Source organism: Danio rerio, chromosome 15 (genome assembly GCF_052040795.2).
Source record: "Danio rerio strain M-AB ecotype USA chromosome 15, GRCz13ab, whole genome shotgun sequence".
In the NCBI taxonomy this organism is placed as follows: Eukaryota; Metazoa; Chordata; class Actinopteri; order Cypriniformes; family Danionidae; genus Danio; species Danio rerio.
The window spans coordinates 32,195,786-32,214,465 of NC_141035.1; the positions used below are offsets into that span (position 1 = coordinate 32,195,786).

Genomic DNA, 18,680 nt, shown 5'->3' on the forward strand with positions numbered 1-18,680 from the left:
TGCCTAAACTCAGTCCTGGAAGGCCAGTGTCATGCATAGTTTAGCTCAAAATTTCTTCAACATACCTGCATGGAAATTTTTGCATACTTAGAAAACACTTGATTAGTTGGTTCAGGTGTGTTTAATTGGGGTTGGAACTAAAATATGCAGGACACTGGCCCTCCTGGACCGAGTATGGTGTCAACCATAGAATATGTACATACTGTTCTTAACTGGTTTAACTGATTATTTCTTAATTGTTTTTTAAATATCATGTATTGTATGGAATATCATATATTCTTTTTGCAGCATTAAATATAATACATCTGGCTGTATTTATACCTATCTCAATAGTCATTGTATTTCATTGTGTTATGTTTTACCCCCACTTTAAAAACAGTATACTAAAAAAAGAGCTTTGATCATAAAATATCATCTTAGTAATAGTGTGATGATACTTTGCATACTTGGTTCAGTTTGAAAGAAAGTTTATGAAAGAAAGGAGGGAGGGAGGGAGGGAGGGAGGAAAGAAGAAGGAAGGAAGGAAGAAAAGAAGGAAAGAAAGAAAGAAAAATCTGGTTCAATTTGTTGGTTAAAGGGCACCTATGGTGACAAAAATCTACTTGTTTGGGCAGACATGTGTGGTTGTAGTGTATAGACCGTAACAACATAAAAACGGTGGACCAATTGGAGCGGTTTTCAGACCAACCGCAACATTACGTAGGAGAGCGGTCCCCTGTCCACCAATATTGATTGACATTCTGGCTTTACGATCATATCCTCAGTTTCTTGTTGCACGCCCGCCATTTTCAGTGTGTGAGTCAAAGCGATATCACTAAAGGAACACCCTTGCTCTATTTTTTTATGAAGGGCTCATTGGGCTCAACACAAGATCAATATTCTCCACATTATCGCTGTAATCAGAATTATTGCTTGTACCTTTTGCGTGGAGTGGCGCCGTGCATTTCGGAGTTCTGGGCATGGGTTTCTGTCGGGGTGCACGCGGCGGAGCTTCAGGTCAGCGGCTCGGCAGCTGCGGCGCCGTTGTGTTTGCCCTGGTGGAGGCTTGTGTTTAGAGTTCTGGAATGCGTGGCGCGACGATTCGGGACACTTCATGTTTCTGCAGCGTCACTGAGTGACTGGTGTGCCATGTCGCGTCGCATTCGGTGCCTCAGTCAAAGTTAATTCAGTGTGTGTGGTTATTAGTCTCGGTTTACAAGCTCGGCACTTGTACACCGAGACTATACAAAGAGACAAATGATTTTGTTCTCTCTGCTTGGTCTGTGTCCGAGTCTTACATGTAAGGCTGAATGCTCATCCTAGCTTAGTTTAGTTTCTCTCTTTGTCTGTCAGCCTGTCTGTTGCAAACACAGAGCGTAGAAGCTCTTGGCTCTGCCCCCTTTTTACGTTGGGCGGGAAGCCGAAACTGTGAAGCAACACACCCCTAAAACAGCAAACTGTGTAAATGCCCCCAACATGACTCTTTTTAACACATTATAATAAAAACATCTGAACTGTGTATTAAACTGAACCTAAACTGACACATTTAGAAGAACCATAATATAAATATTAAATAATAAAAAAGGGGTAAACTATGTGCCCTTTAATATTATTTGAATAAGTCTACCAAAAAGTTGTTGAATTGTGGAATTTCAGTCTACTTCCAATATAATTCAATTATATGCTGCAAATGTCACTAAAATGTAAATGCAATATGGATTAAAGACTTTTAGTTTCCTGTTTTTAGTTTGTTTGTCACAATACTGCACGAAAAGGACAGAAAGTGCTATATCTAGTTTTCCTCTTTATTGTCGAGCTGTTTCCCAGAAATGTGTTCTTGCAGCAGATCTTCATTTGTATGTGTGATAATTTAATTTCTGAGCTACATGTTCTCTTATTTTTGATTATTTGAGCAATAAAATAAATTGACAACATTTAAAATAACAACAAAAATAACACTTTTATTTTATATTTCAACTCTTATTTATTAACTCAGACTTGACAGTCAACACTATTCATTAAAATAATTCATTAATTATGTTTATATATAATATTATATTACTTCTGACTTTGCATGTGTTTGTGTAGGTGATGTGGACGGTGGACAGTAACAGGGAAATGGTGAGAAAAGTGGCTCCAGGTTTCCAGCAGACCTCAATGCAGAAGCTGCCCTTCGATACACTCCATCATAATGGCATCAGCAGACTCCTGCTGCGCTACAACCAGGCCTCTGAGCAGGACGTCCGGTAGACCCACAGTCCCACTTGCACACACCTGCTCACACTGACAACATATACATCACATGAGAAAGAGCAAAAGCTGCACTAGTGTGGTGAAACTAAAATTGGAAACTGGTGCCGTTCCACTGGAAGAGCCAATGATGCCATTTCAGGCTGCACAAACAGAGCTATTTACATTGTAAGCTTGTGAGTTTTGTCCAAATTCAACATAAAAAGTCAATGCAAACAAGTGCAAAAAATGGGTATGAATATCTGAAGATGACTATTGGGTACAGTTAAAATCAGAATTATTAAACCCCCTTTGATTTTTTTTCTTTTCTTTTTTAAATATTTCACAAATTATGTTTAACAAAGCAAGGGAATTTTCACAGTATGTCTGATGTTTTGGCTAGAATAAAAACAGTTTTTAATTTTTTAAAAACCATTTTAGGGTCAATAAAATTATTATCCCCTTTAAGCTATATTTTTCGATAGTCCACACAGAACAAACCATCTTTATACAATGACTTGCCTAATAACCCTAACCTGTCTAGTTAACCTAATTAACCTAGTTAAGCCTTTAAATGTCACTTTAAGCTGTATAGAAGTGTCTTGAAAAATATCTAGCCAAATAATATGTACTATCATCATGGCAAATATATAATAAATCAGTTATTAGAAGTGAGTTATTAAAATTATAAAGTTTAGAAATATCTTGAAAAAAATCTTCTCTCCGTTAAACAGAAATTGGAAAAAAAATAAAGAGGGAGGCTAATAATTCAGGGGGTTAATAATTCTGACTTCAACTGTATATGAATATCTCAAGATGCATCAGTTTATCAGCCAAAACTTGCAGGTAGAGAGTTTTTTTTTAATTATTATTTGCTTATTTTTATTTGCCTCATCTCTGGTCTAGACTTAAATATAAACTGAATCACAACAGCTTTATAGTTCAAAGTATGTAATAGGAGCATTTAAAGAAGCCGGAGATGAAGCACAGATGGCCGAGCATGTAACAACTCAATGTAACCAATAAAATTGGCCATCTGTGATTTCATTACATTTTCAAAATTCAATCAAAAGTTTTTTTTGTAATTCTAAATTAACCCTGAATAAAATGTTCACACTGCATTTTTCTCCCCATTGACTTCCATTTATACGCACGCGAATACGTCAGACCAGAAACGCAACCTCGTACGACAAGTTTCGCAGTTCACTGCATTGCAAAGTTCAAGCTTGGTGAACTCTGTCCTGCAAAATCACATCACGTGTTTGTATGTGACCAATCAAAGATCAAAACCTGACATCTCCGGACAGAAATGTAACACATGAACCAATCGCTCGCTTTTTTAAATGTGTAATCATCTTGTTTAATCCTACCCCTTTTCGCAGCGTTGTATGACAGAATTGCATGTTCAAACTCTAGTGTGGCCATGGCATGAGCTTTTAAATGGCCCTTTAGGTTAAATCTAGTATCTTTTAAAACAACTTAAAAAATATGATGTACTGTATTGTCATCACACCAAAAATGAAAGAAACTACTTATTAAAACTATTATATTTAAAAATAATATTTCTTAGAAAATATTTGAAAAATAATTACAGTTTCGAAGTAGAGCTAATAGTTTTGCCTCATAGTTCAACCATATGTAAAGGAAAGAGTCTATTTAAAGCTAAAGGTAATGTCTATACTTAATATAGGCTACATTTAATGTAATTGCGGATCTGTTTTTTTTTTTTTTTTCTTGTGTGTGGATTGTGGTTGTATTAAAAATGTACATGTAATAACTCAGTGTTCTTTATGCTAGAAATACTGAAAGACAATTCTAAATATTGACTCTGGCGGTTTTACTGAAATATCTATAAGGGGAACACCTGTCTTCTAAAAAGCTTAAATGGTATTTTCTTTATCGATTATCTTCGTATAACATACAGTATATTTAACACCAGCGCAGCTGCTTTGCTCACAGCACTAATCAAGAAAACATTGTTATCCCTGCTGTTTATAAGTGCCACCTACTGCGAGAAAGTGAATTTGCATTTTCATTTAGCCTGTACTGATTTTTTTGGTCACAATTTAACAAAGATAATGTCATTTCATTATGTTTCTAATTATTATTTTAAAATGATACAACAGAAAATCAAAGATTCAAGAGAAAGATTCATTGGTGGATCATTAGTAATATCCACTGATATATCTCTGTTTATTTAATCAGGTTGTATAAGGAGAACAACATCAGCGTGAGTCTGTATACAGTGAATGAGCCGTGGCTGTATTCTCTGCTGTGGTGCAGCGGGGTGCCGTCCGTCTCCTCTGAGGCCCCGCAGGTGTTGAGGAAGCTGCACTATCCGCTCTGGCTCATGGTACAAACCATCATCTGCTCATTGATTATTCATTAGCCAGTGGCACTTTTTAAGATACATAATTGGTCAACATCTGTTGGTCTGGCCAAAACGAGAAGCTCATTAAATATAAATCTGTATTGTGGTAAACATGTGATGCGTAACTGATTAGCTAAAGGGATGGCTCACCCAAAAAATAACAAAAAAGAAGATAATCTGAAAAATGCTGGAAACCTGTAGTCATTGACATCCATAGTAGGGAAAATATGTATTTATGTAAGTCAATAGCATCTGTTTGGCAACATTCTTCAAATTATCTTCTTTTGTGTTTAACAGAAGAATGAAACTTACTGTTAGTAAATGAAGACTCAATGCTAAATTTGAATAATAGCTCTTTTAATTTCATTGCTTGTGTGATTTATAAAAAACACACTAAATATAATGTTTAGGAGCATGTATATATTCTTTTGCAAGTAATTGTGCAAGAATAAGCTGTAATGCCTTGTCTCTTTCGCCATCTAGTGGTGCTTGTGCCTCATTCTAATTGTGTGTTTCTAGACTCCGGATGAGTACTGCTTGATATGGATCTCCACTGATCTCATCTCCTTCGCTGTAGTTCTGGGAATATTTATATTCCAGAAGTAAGTGTGCGCCTGTTTGGTATGCGGTAGATTGACGGGATAATGGTTTAGACAAAATAAGACCCAAGATAAGACCTCTGTCTCACAAACTATTGCTTTAGAGTTTAGATTTTAAATTTTTAAGTATTTGTAATTCTCTTTTATTTATATGTCTGAATAGACCCTTTTCACAATGACGTCACATCACTTCCCCTTATCGGCAACGCAGTGTATTATTAGTTCTGGTTTACCTTTGAATGAATGGGATACTTCTCTGAAAAATTTACAACTGAAAATATTAACATTGCACATTGTTAGTTAAGTCTGTTAAAGTATTGGACGTGTAAAAATGATTCTCTTTCAATACTGAACTGCTTTCTGAGTTTTCAAATGATTGTTTAAGTAATTAAGAATAGGATTAAGTTATTAAGAAAATATGTTTGCAACTTTTCCACTTATTAATTCAGTTTATTTTCTCAATAAAAGATTTATTTTTACTTTGATGCTACTAAGAATATAAATGTATATTATATGTTGTGTGAATGTTTCAGCGTAAGTAAAATTCTTTATAAAATTGTTTCATATTATCTTCTAAAGGCAGTAAAAATACACTCCATGGAGTAAAACTTGACACCGCGTGACGTCATGTGAAAAGTGTCTATATTTATATGAATGTTTAGTCTGTGTGTGTGTGTGTGTGTGTGTGTGTGTGGTTGCAGTGTTTTTTTCAATTTTTAATATTTAATTTTATTTTGCTTTATATGTGAAATCTATGAAATTTAATCAATGAAATTTGATTTTTTATATTATTTTAACTAACAATAACAAAACTATCAGTTCTTTTTGCCTCAGTTCTCTCTTAAACTTTAATTTATATATTAAAGTATATTTAATATTCGTCTGTAAATTGCTAAATATGCCTAATAATAAATGTCTAATAATAACTAATTCATTAAAATCTATTAAAAAATCTAATAAAATGTAAATATGATAATAAATGTGTATAATTATTGAAGACCTCTTCATCTAATTTACACAATGATCAATGAAATATCGACAACTAAAGCATTCATTTACATAAAGTAAAAACGTCCTGAATATGAATATATCTTTTTCTGTTCTATTTCCAAAACTGGAATCAATCTATAGGGCCACATATACTTGCAAAATGAAAGAAAGTATTGTAAACAAAAAATAAAGTATTGGTGAAGAAAACAAAACTATATATAAAAACTATATATATATAATATTTGCAAAACATTTTTTATAGCATTGCCTCATTTTGATTGGCTTTTTGGTCAACTTTGAGTTTGCAATGCTGTTTTCATGTTTCTGCGTTTCACTTTGTGTACCTGATTTGACAGGGGGGTGGAGTCAAAAGACCTTGAGCATTTACAGCCCCTTGTCAAATCAGGGCCACAAAGTGAAACACGCAGAAGCGTGAAGTGCAAATTGAACTCAAAAGCTAATGCAAAAGCTAATGCAAATTAGCATTGCAATGTATAGTTGTTTGGTTTTTATATTGCAAAATGTTTTGTTTTTTTACTTTTGCACTGCTTGATTTTTATTTGGAGTTCTTCTTCTTTTTTTTTGTTTTTTTTTTTGCAAATTTTATCTTTATTTCTCAAAACTTAGTTTTCCCTTATTTTCCCTAAGGCAAAATTGTTTTATTTCTCCAAAATGAATTTTCGCTTTGCGATTTTTGAACATTTGCATTTATTTATTTATTTTTGCTCAATACATTATTTTTTGTTTGCAAAGCTTTATTTTTTATTTTGGAAGTATATGTGACCATAGACTGACTCCATGACTCCATTCTATTTCAACTAAACAAATTTAGAAAATTTTATAGCGATGTAAGCCAAATGTTGTCCTTTTAAGAACCTTTATATTCTAACCTCTTTTTTAAAATGGTTTAACACAATTAAACTGTGTGTTGTAAGTTTATCATATGTTACCAAACATATACTTTCTATTAAGAATTTGGACTGTCCTGCTTTTAATGACTGCAGAAGGCCTTTTTATAAAATTAACTCTCTTAAGGACATTTTAGCAAAGTGTCACCGGGAAAATTGGTAAAATGTTTATAATATATTAATACTAAAACTATTATTTAATTAATGTATTCATTTGTTTGTTGCTTTTAATTGTATATTTATTATGGAAATGTTCTTGCCATAAAAATAGCCTTTGTTGCTGACATAGCATTAGATAAAAATTCATTATCATCTATTAAAATTTAACATTGACCTTTACAAAACTAAAACATGCTCTGACTTGATTACCTCCACAGAAAACAGGAAAAGGAAGGAAATATGTTTGCTTTAATATTTTATTGATTGTTCTGCACATTCACCAGTCTTTACAATAATGTTGATTTTCACATGTACAGTAAATGTGTGGAGCTCTGGATCCTCTACGTTTGCTGCGCTTGCCATAGTGACATTTGCATCTGCTTTTCTGAACTGACCTCTTAATTCTCTCCCTTTCTTTTACTCTTTTTCTCCCACCTCTCCTTTCTTCCTCCTGCTCTCGCTCTCTGCTGATCTGCATGCTCCTCTTCTCTGCTGCATTCTGGCATCTCTCAGCTATCACATGATCAGGTAATTGGGTCAGCGCTGTTGGCCCATGCTGCCAATGTGCATCTCCCTTTCTTGCCCTTCTTTCTCTAAAAAAACAAATCCCTGTTTCAGTCTATCTGCCTGTTTCTTTCATTCTACCTGGATTTTGTCAATGCTATTACTAACTCTTCTTACTCAACAACAGCCCCACATGACTACACTTTAATATCACAGCTTATCACTATACATATAATTAATATGCATTTACACAATTAAGATTTACTCGTATGTTTGTGTAAAGGATATTTTAGTGGTGTGCAATTTCTGCCCTCATCCACTAGAAGGTGAAAATTACTCAACTGACAGTTGTTTATCTGCCTTTTGGTCAGAGTAATTTTTTCTAACGTTGTAGCTGAATTTTTTTTTACATGATGCATAATAAATAAATTATCTATGAGGTATTTTGAGCTGAAGCTTGACAAATGCATGCATATATTGCATGTAAAAAAGCATAAGTGTAAGATTAATGTTAGTTATAGGTTTGAATTAAGTGTTTTCATTTTAATTCAATCAGATGCTTTTGTTTCGAACCAAAAGCACCCGAATATTTCATTTGTGACAGATGGTGTCAGATTAAAAGATTTAATCAGGAAAAATATATTTTGTATTTTGGATAATTGGAACAGATGGTCACTATAACTGTGGATCAACAGCCCTTTTTTGGTTTGTACATCAATCTAAATCTTAAGAGTTCAAAAGATTTGGGTCAGTAAGATTTTTTTTTTCCAGATTTTGTCTCTTGTGTTCAGTGACAACGCTGCATTTATTTATTTCTCACCAAAATTCATTATTCGGTTTTTATATAATTGTAATTTTGAATACATTTGGAAGTATCTAATAGTTTATTCCTGTGACCAGGGGTGGACTTAATCAATAAGCGAGATAAGCAGCCATTTAGGCCCCTGGGGCCCCGACCAATGCCAAGAAGCCTACATTAATCATACAGCACTTTTATAAAAATTTATATCATACGTGTAAAATCTTAATAGTTATAGACAGATTTCACCTGTTATTACTTCTTTTCAAAACCCGGGGCCCTCCTGAATAGTGGAACTTCTTTCCGTACTGCACATGCAAATATTAAAATCTAATCACAAGTATGACTAATTAACTGTACAACTGTACATGGTTTCCCACAGTTAGTTTGTGAGATTGTTTTTGAATTGTGAATTTATTGTATTTAATTTTACATTTAAGAACATCAATATTTCACTTAAAATGTATTTTTAACATGCAGTTAATTTGCAAAAAAAAAAAAAAAAAAAAAACGAATATACAGAGAAAAAAAAAACTATAGAGAAAGAGACTGTGTTTCAATGCTTGGGCCCCAGATCTGGAATTACTTAGGGCCCCCAAATCACTAAGTCCGCCCCTGACAATAAAACAGAAATTTTAGTAGGCATTCATTTGTAATTTTCTTTCAGTATTGGTACATAGCCACACATTTCAGAATTCTTTAATGAAAACAAAGTCTTCGTTTGTAACATTATATATCATTATTGACCCTTTTTTTACGTTCACTTTTACTCACCTACTCACTCAAGGTTTTTTTTAAAACCACTTTTTTTTGGTCTGTTAAACACAAAATAAGTATTTATATAATATTTTTAAATGATGAAAACTGATCGCTACTGAGATTAACGGTACCAGTTTCCAACATAGCTGAAAATATCTTTAATTATTTAATTTGCACAACAAATCAAAAACTGTAAAAACTCAAAAACATTTGGAAATCAACTGCAGGTTGATTAAATGATAAAATGTTCACTTTTTAAAAAATAAAATGTATGTATTTTGCATCACATCTGAATTTAAATGTTAATTGCTCTTTTAAAAGACACAAGCAAACATACAAACAAACATCTAATTATACTCTTTAAACATTTGAAATACAGTATAGTGTTCAGAAACTGTACCATATATTTTCCAATTACATTCAGAAATCACTGTGAGATTCAAGAGTTGAATTGTGAGTCAACACTTTTAATAATAAACCAAAAACACATGTTATTATTAGATTCGACAGCACCAACTCAGTCTTTGTGTGGCAATTGGCACTGAGGCGCGTGTCTGTGTGTGTGTGTGTGTGTGCACATGATGATAGGTGGAGAATGAGTGGCATGCGTAGCTACAACCCGGAGCAGATCATGCTGAGCGCAGCCGTCAGGAGATCCAGCAGAGACGTCAACATCATGAAGGAGAAGCTCATCTTCTCTGGTAAGAGTCACCAAAACTCCTCCTGCTTGAGTGTCTCATATTGTGTGTCTGTTTGAACTATGTATATGAGCTTATTACACAGCACTTCCAAATACTTGACTCTAATTAGTCAATCAAATTTCCAAAGTTTGTATTATGGCTAATAATGTGCATATTTAAATGTTGTCCTTGCAAAATGATGGTGCTGTATTTTACATCTCATATATTAAGTCATTATCTTGTACTAGCAAGTAAGAAAAGCTCATTAGCGCCATCTAGTGTTGGTGTTCATTTGGAAATACACTCACCAACTACTTTATTTCATACATCATGGCCTCTAATAATTTTCACATCATAGATTTATTGTTTTATAATTGTGTGTGCATGTGTCCCAGCAGTCTTTGCATGCTTGTGTGTGTGTTTTGCCCTGTCTCTAAGGTCAGCCACAGTAGCTGTCCATCCCTGGGTTTGAGTCTTCTGTATGTCACCGCATCCCTTCATCCTATTCCATCTCATTCCCTGCACTGTCCCTCCTGTCTGTCACTGTCTGCCATCCGCTCATCCATCACTCCATACTGCCCAATGATAGCTCACACAGGCCTGTAGCATCAGTGCTAAGGGTAACTGTGGCCTGTGTATGGTGAGTACGAGAGGGATGAGAACTAACCCTTCATTCAGTTCATCACATCAAAAACAAGATCTGCAGTTCAATTGTTTTTTTTAATTTTTTTTTATCAGTGTCTTTGTTGTAGGTGTGCTAAATACATAGATGGGTTCGATATTGTTGATTATTGTAATTGACCATTCAAACCACAGGTGTCAAATCCAGTTCCTGGAGGGTAGCAGCTCTGCACAGTTTAGCTTTAACCCTAATTAAACACACCTGATCGAACTAATTGAGTCCTTCAGACTTGTTTAAAATCTACAGGTAAGTGTGTTGAAGCAGGGTTGGAACTAAACTGTGCAGAGCTGCGGCCCTCAATGAACTGGATTTGACACCTTAAATTCAAATGCTCCACGTCGCATAAAACAAGCTTAAGCAGCCCATCAGTGGAATGTTTATCATTTAAAGGAGTTTGAATTAAGTTGATTTCAATATACAAATGTATTCAATATACAAATGTTTTAGCATCATTACTTCATTCTTCAGTGTCAAATGTTCCTTCAGAAATCATTCTGCAATGCTGATTTAATGCTCAAGAAATATATATTACAGTTCTGTGAATTTTTTGATGTTTTTCAAATATTTCCCAAGTGCTGTTTAACAGAGATTTTTTTCCAATACATTTTTAAACAATACTAACTTTTTTTGGCCATGATGACAGAACATTTATTTTCGAACAGAATTATCATACATAAATTATCTTTAACAAAAAAATGGTTGAAACATGGTTGAAAATGGAGCGGGATGAAGTCCAAGCTTATTATTTTCCCACCCCATTACCACATACATCATTTGTCTATTACAGTCAAAAAAATAAAAAATAAAAATAAATAAAAAAACATTTCTTAAAGTGATAGTTAACCAAACTTTAAAAATCTGTCATCTTATACTTGCCCTTCACTTGTCACAAACTTTTGGTGTTCAATAGAAAAAAAGAAACTCAAACATGAAGTTATTTTGAAAATTTTTGAAACTAGTAACTTCCTTAGCAATTGTTTCTAATGCAATGGATGTCAATGGTTACTGGTTTATAAACCATTAAAAGGTTTGGAACTAATTGAAGATTTAAGTTAACCAGTACATTTTCATTTTGGGTTGAACTTTAAGGGGGTTAACATTAGCATTTTTAATTACTTTAAATTACTATTTTTAATTTAAACTTTGTTTCTGTTAAACTAAAAGAAATAAGACTTTCACCAGAAGGAAAATGTAATAGGAAATTCTGTAAAATATTGCCTTGCTGTGTTAATCATCAATTAGGAAATATTTGAAAAATAATAGAAATTTGGAGTGCTAATAAGTGCATTTGAGTGTGGGTTTGTGTTTTTGTGTTGTGTGTGTGTGTCTATTTTTCTTTATTCAGTAGAACTTAAAGAAAAGTTTTTCATTCATTCATTTTCTTGTCGGCTTAGTCCCTTTATTAATCCGGGGTCGCAACAGCGGAATGAACCATCAACTTATCCAGCACGTTTTTATGCAGCGGATGCCCTTCTAGCCACAACCCTCTGGGAAACATACACACACACTCATACACACACACTCATACACTTCGGACAATTTAGCCTACACAATTCACCTGTACCGCATGTCTTTGGACTGTGGGGGAAACCGGAGCACCCAGAGGAAACCCATGCAAATGCAGGGAGAACATGCAAACTCCACACAGAAACGCCAACTGAGCCGAGGTTCGAACCAGCAACCTTGCTGTGAGCCGACGGCACTTCCTACTGTGCCACTGCGTCGCCAAGAAAAGTTTTTCTGAAGCTTAAAATTAATAAATGTGCTTTCAGAGCAAAAAGAAAAGGAAAAACAAAATGAATACATGTAAAACATTGAGATCTTTTAAAGCAAACAATCAGTCTGTTCAAGAAATGCAACATTATTCAAAGCATTATCATCATTTGGTTGTGTTTGTATGTTTTTTTACTCTAAAAGTACAGATAGCTGTCTTTTTATGAGTCATCAAAGACCACATTTTTTTAGCTCAATATTTTTTAATCAGGGTGTCAGCGGGGTTTTAAAAAGTATTATTATATCAATATATAATCACCAAAGTTTCCAATACCCAAACCTGTTAACTAGTATTCAGCTGAATTAACAGTCTCCTATCAATATACTGTAGGAGTTGACTGAGAAAACCAGAGAGGAGCAGAGGCAGGAATCGAAAGAATGATGAAAAAAAAGAACAAAGTTTATTAAATAATTATTGTTGTGTATGATTCAATACTCAGACTTTGTCTGACCAGGATAAACCAAACAAGTGTTATTATACCACAATGGCAACAGCAATGGAAAACTACTGCTTCACAATGTTGTCCAGAGACAATACAGTCCTTGAAATGGAGATAATCTCTAATCTCTTACTCATAAAAACAAGTTTCGCTTGAACCCACAGTTGTAAGATTATAACAATATGGAAAAATGAAAATAATTATGAAGCCATAATTATAGGAAAATAATCTGAATAATAATATAAAATGTAAAAACATAATAATCAATAATAATAATAATAATAATAATCAAATCATTACTAATAATCAATAAAATGATAATGATAATTATATAAATGACTTATGATCATATTAAATAAAATAATTAAATAGAAGAATAAATGATTAAAACAAATAGAAATAAAACACAACACAAACGAATGGTTGCTTTCTTGAAACAACACACACAAAAGTTTGCTTAAAGGATTCATTGATCTTTAGTTAGATTCTTTAGTATTCAAAGTTGATCAATCAATTTAGAGACATTTAAGACCCTTAAAGTATTTCAACGTCTTATTTTACAAGGTATTAAATCTTGTATCATTTTTGATTCTACATTCTATACTTGTATGCTAAAGTGTATTATATATTAGGAAGAAGATGTTATATATTAGAATTAGAAGTTTATTAATATTAGGATGCTGTTTAGTTTATGAAATCCATAAAATCCCATTTGACGACACACTGCTTTTATTCAATATATACATGAACAATGTTTTAGTTTAAGATTTGTTTCTTACCATCAGTATTTAGTGAATAGTGAAAATGTCACCAATGTTACCGGTTGAAACCTAAAGTGGCGATGAAGTCTTAAAATGTATGAAAAGAGTTTTTAAAAAAGGTCTGAAAGGATATTGAATTTCACTCTCTGATTCCTGTACTGTATATATACCCTGGTAATGTTCTAATAAAGAAATAAAGTCACCTACATCTTGGATGACCTGAGGGTGGCGAAACAAACATCATATTTTCAATAGACAATCCCTTTAAGACCAGAACACATCGGAGGTTAAAAAAATATGTAATTTATTGTTTTGAACTAGTGTGCTGCCTACCTAGACAGTACTGATACAGTACGTAGTGTTTTTTTTATTTTTTTTGTCGTTTGTTTTCTTGCAATTTTTAGCTTTTTCATTGACTTGTTAAGTAAAAAATAATGGGACATAATGTGTATTTCCCTTTTCTTCTTGTTCCACAGAGGTGAGCAATGGAGTCAACGGTGATGAAGCATATTCAGAAAATGGATTTAACTACTACACCAATTAAGACGTTGCTCATTGACTCCACGATGGAGCGAAAAATCACATCACATCCTAAACCAACTTGTGATGTATCCTCTGAACTACTGACTCGACTCTCAGTCTACTGTTAATAATGGGCCCTTGTACAGAAATATTGTTTTTTCTTCTACTGTTAAGTTGCTTGTTTTAAATTCTGGACAGTAAACGACCAAATCTGTGGCCTCTTCCTCCCCACGTAACGCTTGAGGATGCTTCGGACCTTTTGTTGCTTCGTATTGCAAGCATGCCTAGTGGATTTTTACCTGTCGGTTTTTGGGGATTTTATTTTTTCTAATCTTCCATAGCCAGCCAATGTGGAGTAGACCATATATATTAAGCCAGTTTTTATTTCCTAGACCTTGATTTGGTGTGATGATATTCACAGTCTAATGATGCCTTCTGTTCAAACGGTTGTGGGTTTTCAAGAAGAAGAAGAAGAACAACAAAGAGGTGTTTACTGAGTGCCTGCCTTTAGCCTTCCAGTGATATTTACTGTGTTTGATTATATACCGACTGTTTAGCATGTGGTTCAGTTGTCATTATTGGAGTGAATCACTCAGCCTTATCATCTTGGTCAGTTTGATTTAGCAAACATGTAAGATGTGGGCACGTGTTCTGCTTGTGTATATATGGAAGCTGACTTAAGAAGAACAACAGTAAAAAGGTAACTGTTTTCCTTATGATTTAGAGTTTGTGTAAATTTTCTCACAATTTCAGGAATTGTGAGAATATTTAGAGGTGAAGAAAGTCAGAATTGCAAGGTAAAAAGGGACAGTTCTGGCTTTTTTCCCCCTCAGAATTGTGAATTTACACACTGTAGTTTTAAATTGGTTTTCTCAGAATTATGATTATAAATTTCAGGGTTAATTTTATATACTTTCTTACCATTTTGACTAGTTAAATTTTATTTCACAATTCTAACTTTTTTAGGAACTTAAATTGTCAGTTGTGAGTTTATGGACAATCTTGCAGTTCTGACTTAAAATGATAGTAATTTCAAATTTTGTAGGCTTTTTGCAATGAAAATCAATTCAAATTGTCATATGCAAAGTTATAGAATATCAAATTGTTATAGAAAATAATTGTAAATTTTCCCCAGTAATGTTAAAAAAAATTCTTGCAATTTTAAGAATTTCGGTCAGATATTTTCACCTTATTTTTTGTATTTTTATTCTTGCGATATATTTTTTTCCCTCAGAATTGACTTTCTCACCAATTGTGAGCTTATAAGCGTTCTTGCTATTGTTACTATTTAATAAATTCATAATTATTTAATTTTTTTATTTAGCATTTGTGTGATTGCAATTTAAAACTGTGATTTAACCCCTTAACTGTCGGTTAACCTTACCTTTTGAAAATGAAGCCCAAATGATTGTCAATCTTCGATTCTTTGGTGCAAAAATGTAAACTTGGTCTCGTTTTAAAGATAACAGATGTCAGATTGTTGCTGAAGGGAAAAAAGTTCAAAAAGTGATACGAAAACAAAAGTTATGTGCCTTTGTTTCTGAAAATAATAAAACAATAAAGGTATATTTTTATTATATTACATTTTACAAAACCTGTTTAACGTAAAATTTACAGAAAAGTCTAAGCTAAAAATCTTAAAACCAAAAATTTCCAAATTTGAAGTAAATATCTCCTAAAAAATCAGCTTTTAGTAAGATTCTGTTTGACTGTAGTACCAAACATGACCACCAGATGACATTCAGTTTCCATTAGTGCCCATACAAGAGCGCCCCCAAAGTTTTGAGGAATATGAATCATATATATTTTTTAATTCCTTTGAAAATATTTATAAAGTAGACATACAATTCTATAGTAGTTTGGTGGTATTTGATTTGAGTTTAGCTTCTGAAAAAGCATTAAAAAAAATTACATTTGGAAATCAAAGTAATGCTTTACCACTCTAAAGATCCTTTTCGCAAATTATTTAATAACTCTTGCTCGCTAATATCTATCAAAAATCCCCAGAAGTCATCAGCCTTCAAATGATATATAGTTTGTCATAACTGCTTTGTTTAGACTACAATATTAGGGCTTTAAAGTGTAACCGTAAAAAATCCCACAGGTTGTAAGATGACAGTAAATGTGTTTTAATTTATTACTCTTCCTACATAATTGCAAAAAAGTAATCTAAACTGTGACAGTTAAGGGGCTAAACAAATCCGCAAAGTCGGAATGTGCAATAAAAAGACAAAGGAAGTCAGTTACCTTTTTAACTAATGGCAGAAACAAGCTTCCCTAAATCCCAGTAATAGGGTTAAATTGGTGGATTCTGGAAAGCAAAACTGAAAGGTCCAGGAGGAGTGTCTGTTAGATATAGTCTAGATTTTATAGTTGAACACTGGTCACAAAGGAAGCTGGCTTGGAGTTTGGATGCAGTGCAATATTACTTGGACACTGTCTTATAATAAAAAGTGTTTGGATATTGTTCAGTGATTTTTATTTAAATTTTAAACTGGTTTTAGTCTAGTATTCATGTGTTGTACAGCTCGTGGCACTGCTGAGGTGCCCTGACCCGTGATGTAATGTAAATGTGAGATGTGACATTGTTTACAGTGGTTTGTTCTGTCACACAGAGGAACGGGGCTGAACGGTTTTGCTGTTTGATGTTTTTATTTTGTATTGATGTGTTTCAGAGATCAATCAATAAAACAAACTGCAGATTTAACAGTGTTTTTTTTATTTGCACAGTAGCAAAAGTTAATGACTTTAATGACACAAAATGCAACAAGTGAAATGGTACAGGACGGTACAAAAATAGAATTATACCAATTCAACATTTTAAAGAAGTCTAGATATACACATTCAGAACATTTTAATAAATGGACTTTTTTCCCTTTGTACTGTAAAGTGCATTAAGCTGTTCACACTTTATTATGCATTTTCACTTCAAACATTGAGAGTTTAGTAATGTATGTATGTAAGCAAACAGGCCAACAACCCAGTTTGTTTGTTTTTTTGGTCCATGTGGTTAATTGTACTTCAGTTTTATATGTGAAACTCTTAAGAAATATATAAATAATTAAAGCTGCAAGCAGCGATGATAGGGACCTCGCACCCGGGCTCACCGCCACCCAGTGGCCTCAAGATGACAGAGAAGAGTGAACAACAATAATTTAAGCCAATATAAATAAAGAACCTGGGAAAATCACAGATTTATGCCAAACTTCCTCCTGTCAGCAGGTGGCGCTATAACTGTGACTTAAGATTGGCATGTAGATGTCTTCAGGAGAGGAATCTTATCAACCATGTGAGTTTTCAGGCAGGTCAGACATTGTGTGGCTGAGTTATAAGGCAAACTTCCTTCTGCCACCAGATGGCACTATGCCAGACTTATTATTGTTATGTGGATGTGTTCAGGAGAGGACTTTTATCAACCATGTGAAGTTTCAGGCAGATCGGACTTTGTGTGGTTGAGTTATAATGCAAACTACCATCTGCCAGCAGGTGGCGCTGTAACTGTGACTTAAGATTGGCATGTAGATGCCTTTAGTAATGGAATTTAATCAACCATGTGAAGTTTCAGGCAAATCAGACATTGTTTGGCTGAAATATAAGCCAAACTACCTTCTGCCAGCAGGTGGCGCAATGACTGACTCAATATTGTTATGTAGATGTGTTCAGGAGAAGACTTTTATCAACCATGTGAAGTTTCAGGCAGATCGGATATTGTGTGGCTGAGTTATAAGCAAAACTACCTTCTGTCACTAGGTGGCGCTATAACTGACTCAATATTGGCACGTATATGTGTTCAGGAGAGGACTTTTATCAACCCTGTGAAGTTTCAGGCAGATCGGACATTGTGTGGTTGAGGTATAAGGACTTTTTGTTCCATGGCGAAGCGTTGAGGTTTGTCATGCCGCCACGGACACGCCCCTCTGCAAAAACTCTAGATCTTCACAATATATCATCGCTAAAGCTTTCAGATGACACCACTCAAATTTGGTGCTGATACGATAAAATTTGTGAGAGGAGTTCGTTACAGTGTAAAACATGTCATTTCCTGTGGCCAGCAGGTGGCGCTATAACTGTATCTGGATATCGGCATGTAAACGTGTTCAGGTGAGGACTCTTATCAAACGTGTGAATTTTGAGGCAGATCGGATAATGCATGCCTGAGTTATAGTGACTTCCTGTTTTGTGGCGAATCGTCAAAGTTTGCGAGGCCGCCACGGACACGCCCATCGACGAAAACTCTAAAGCTTCGCAATTTAACATCGCCAAGGCCTTTAGATGACAAAACCCAATTTTGGTGTCGATCGGATAAAATCCCTAGGAGGAGTTCGTTAAAATACAACGCCTGGAAATGGCAAAAATGCCACTTTTTCGCCGCAGGAAGTCAAAAATATCCAACTTCCTGTTGGGTTTGAGATATGGCTCCAAGAGACTTTTTCGTATGTTTTGGTGTGTTTGAGGTGTGTGCCAATTTTCGTGCATGTGCGTGATTCGTGGATCGGGGGCTCGTCGATTTAATTTTTCTAGGTGG

At 34.1% G+C, this 18,680-nt stretch overlaps 1 protein-coding gene across 10 annotated transcripts in view; it reads left to right on the forward strand.

The window, feature by feature from the left end:
• Positions 1 to 16,862, forward strand: part of gdpd5b (glycerophosphodiester phosphodiesterase domain containing 5b) — a 90,715-nt gene extending 73,853 nt beyond the window's left edge. For 3 of the 10 annotated variants that reach the window (XR_015509633.1, XR_015509634.1, XR_015509632.1), the window contains 6 exons: positions 2,068 to 2,225; positions 4,414 to 4,561; positions 5,099 to 5,181; positions 9,886 to 9,998; positions 10,416 to 10,617; positions 14,110 to 16,862. Coding sequence is in view for 4 of the 10 variants with exons in the window: in XM_087284386.1 (XP_087140512.1) it covers positions 2,068 to 2,225; positions 4,414 to 4,561; positions 5,099 to 5,181; positions 7,749 to 7,763; positions 9,886 to 9,998; positions 14,110 to 14,177 (585 nt within the window). In the remaining 6 variants the exon portion in view is untranslated. Of the gene's footprint in view, positions 1 to 2,067; positions 2,406 to 4,377; positions 4,562 to 5,098; positions 5,182 to 7,748; positions 7,764 to 9,885; positions 9,999 to 10,415; positions 10,817 to 10,944; positions 11,692 to 14,109 lie in introns of those variants that run through there. The other 7 variants (XM_087284386.1, XM_087284385.1, XM_087284388.1 and 4 more) reach the window with 5 other exon arrangements.
• Positions 16,863 to 18,680: the final 1,818 nt, after the last annotated feature.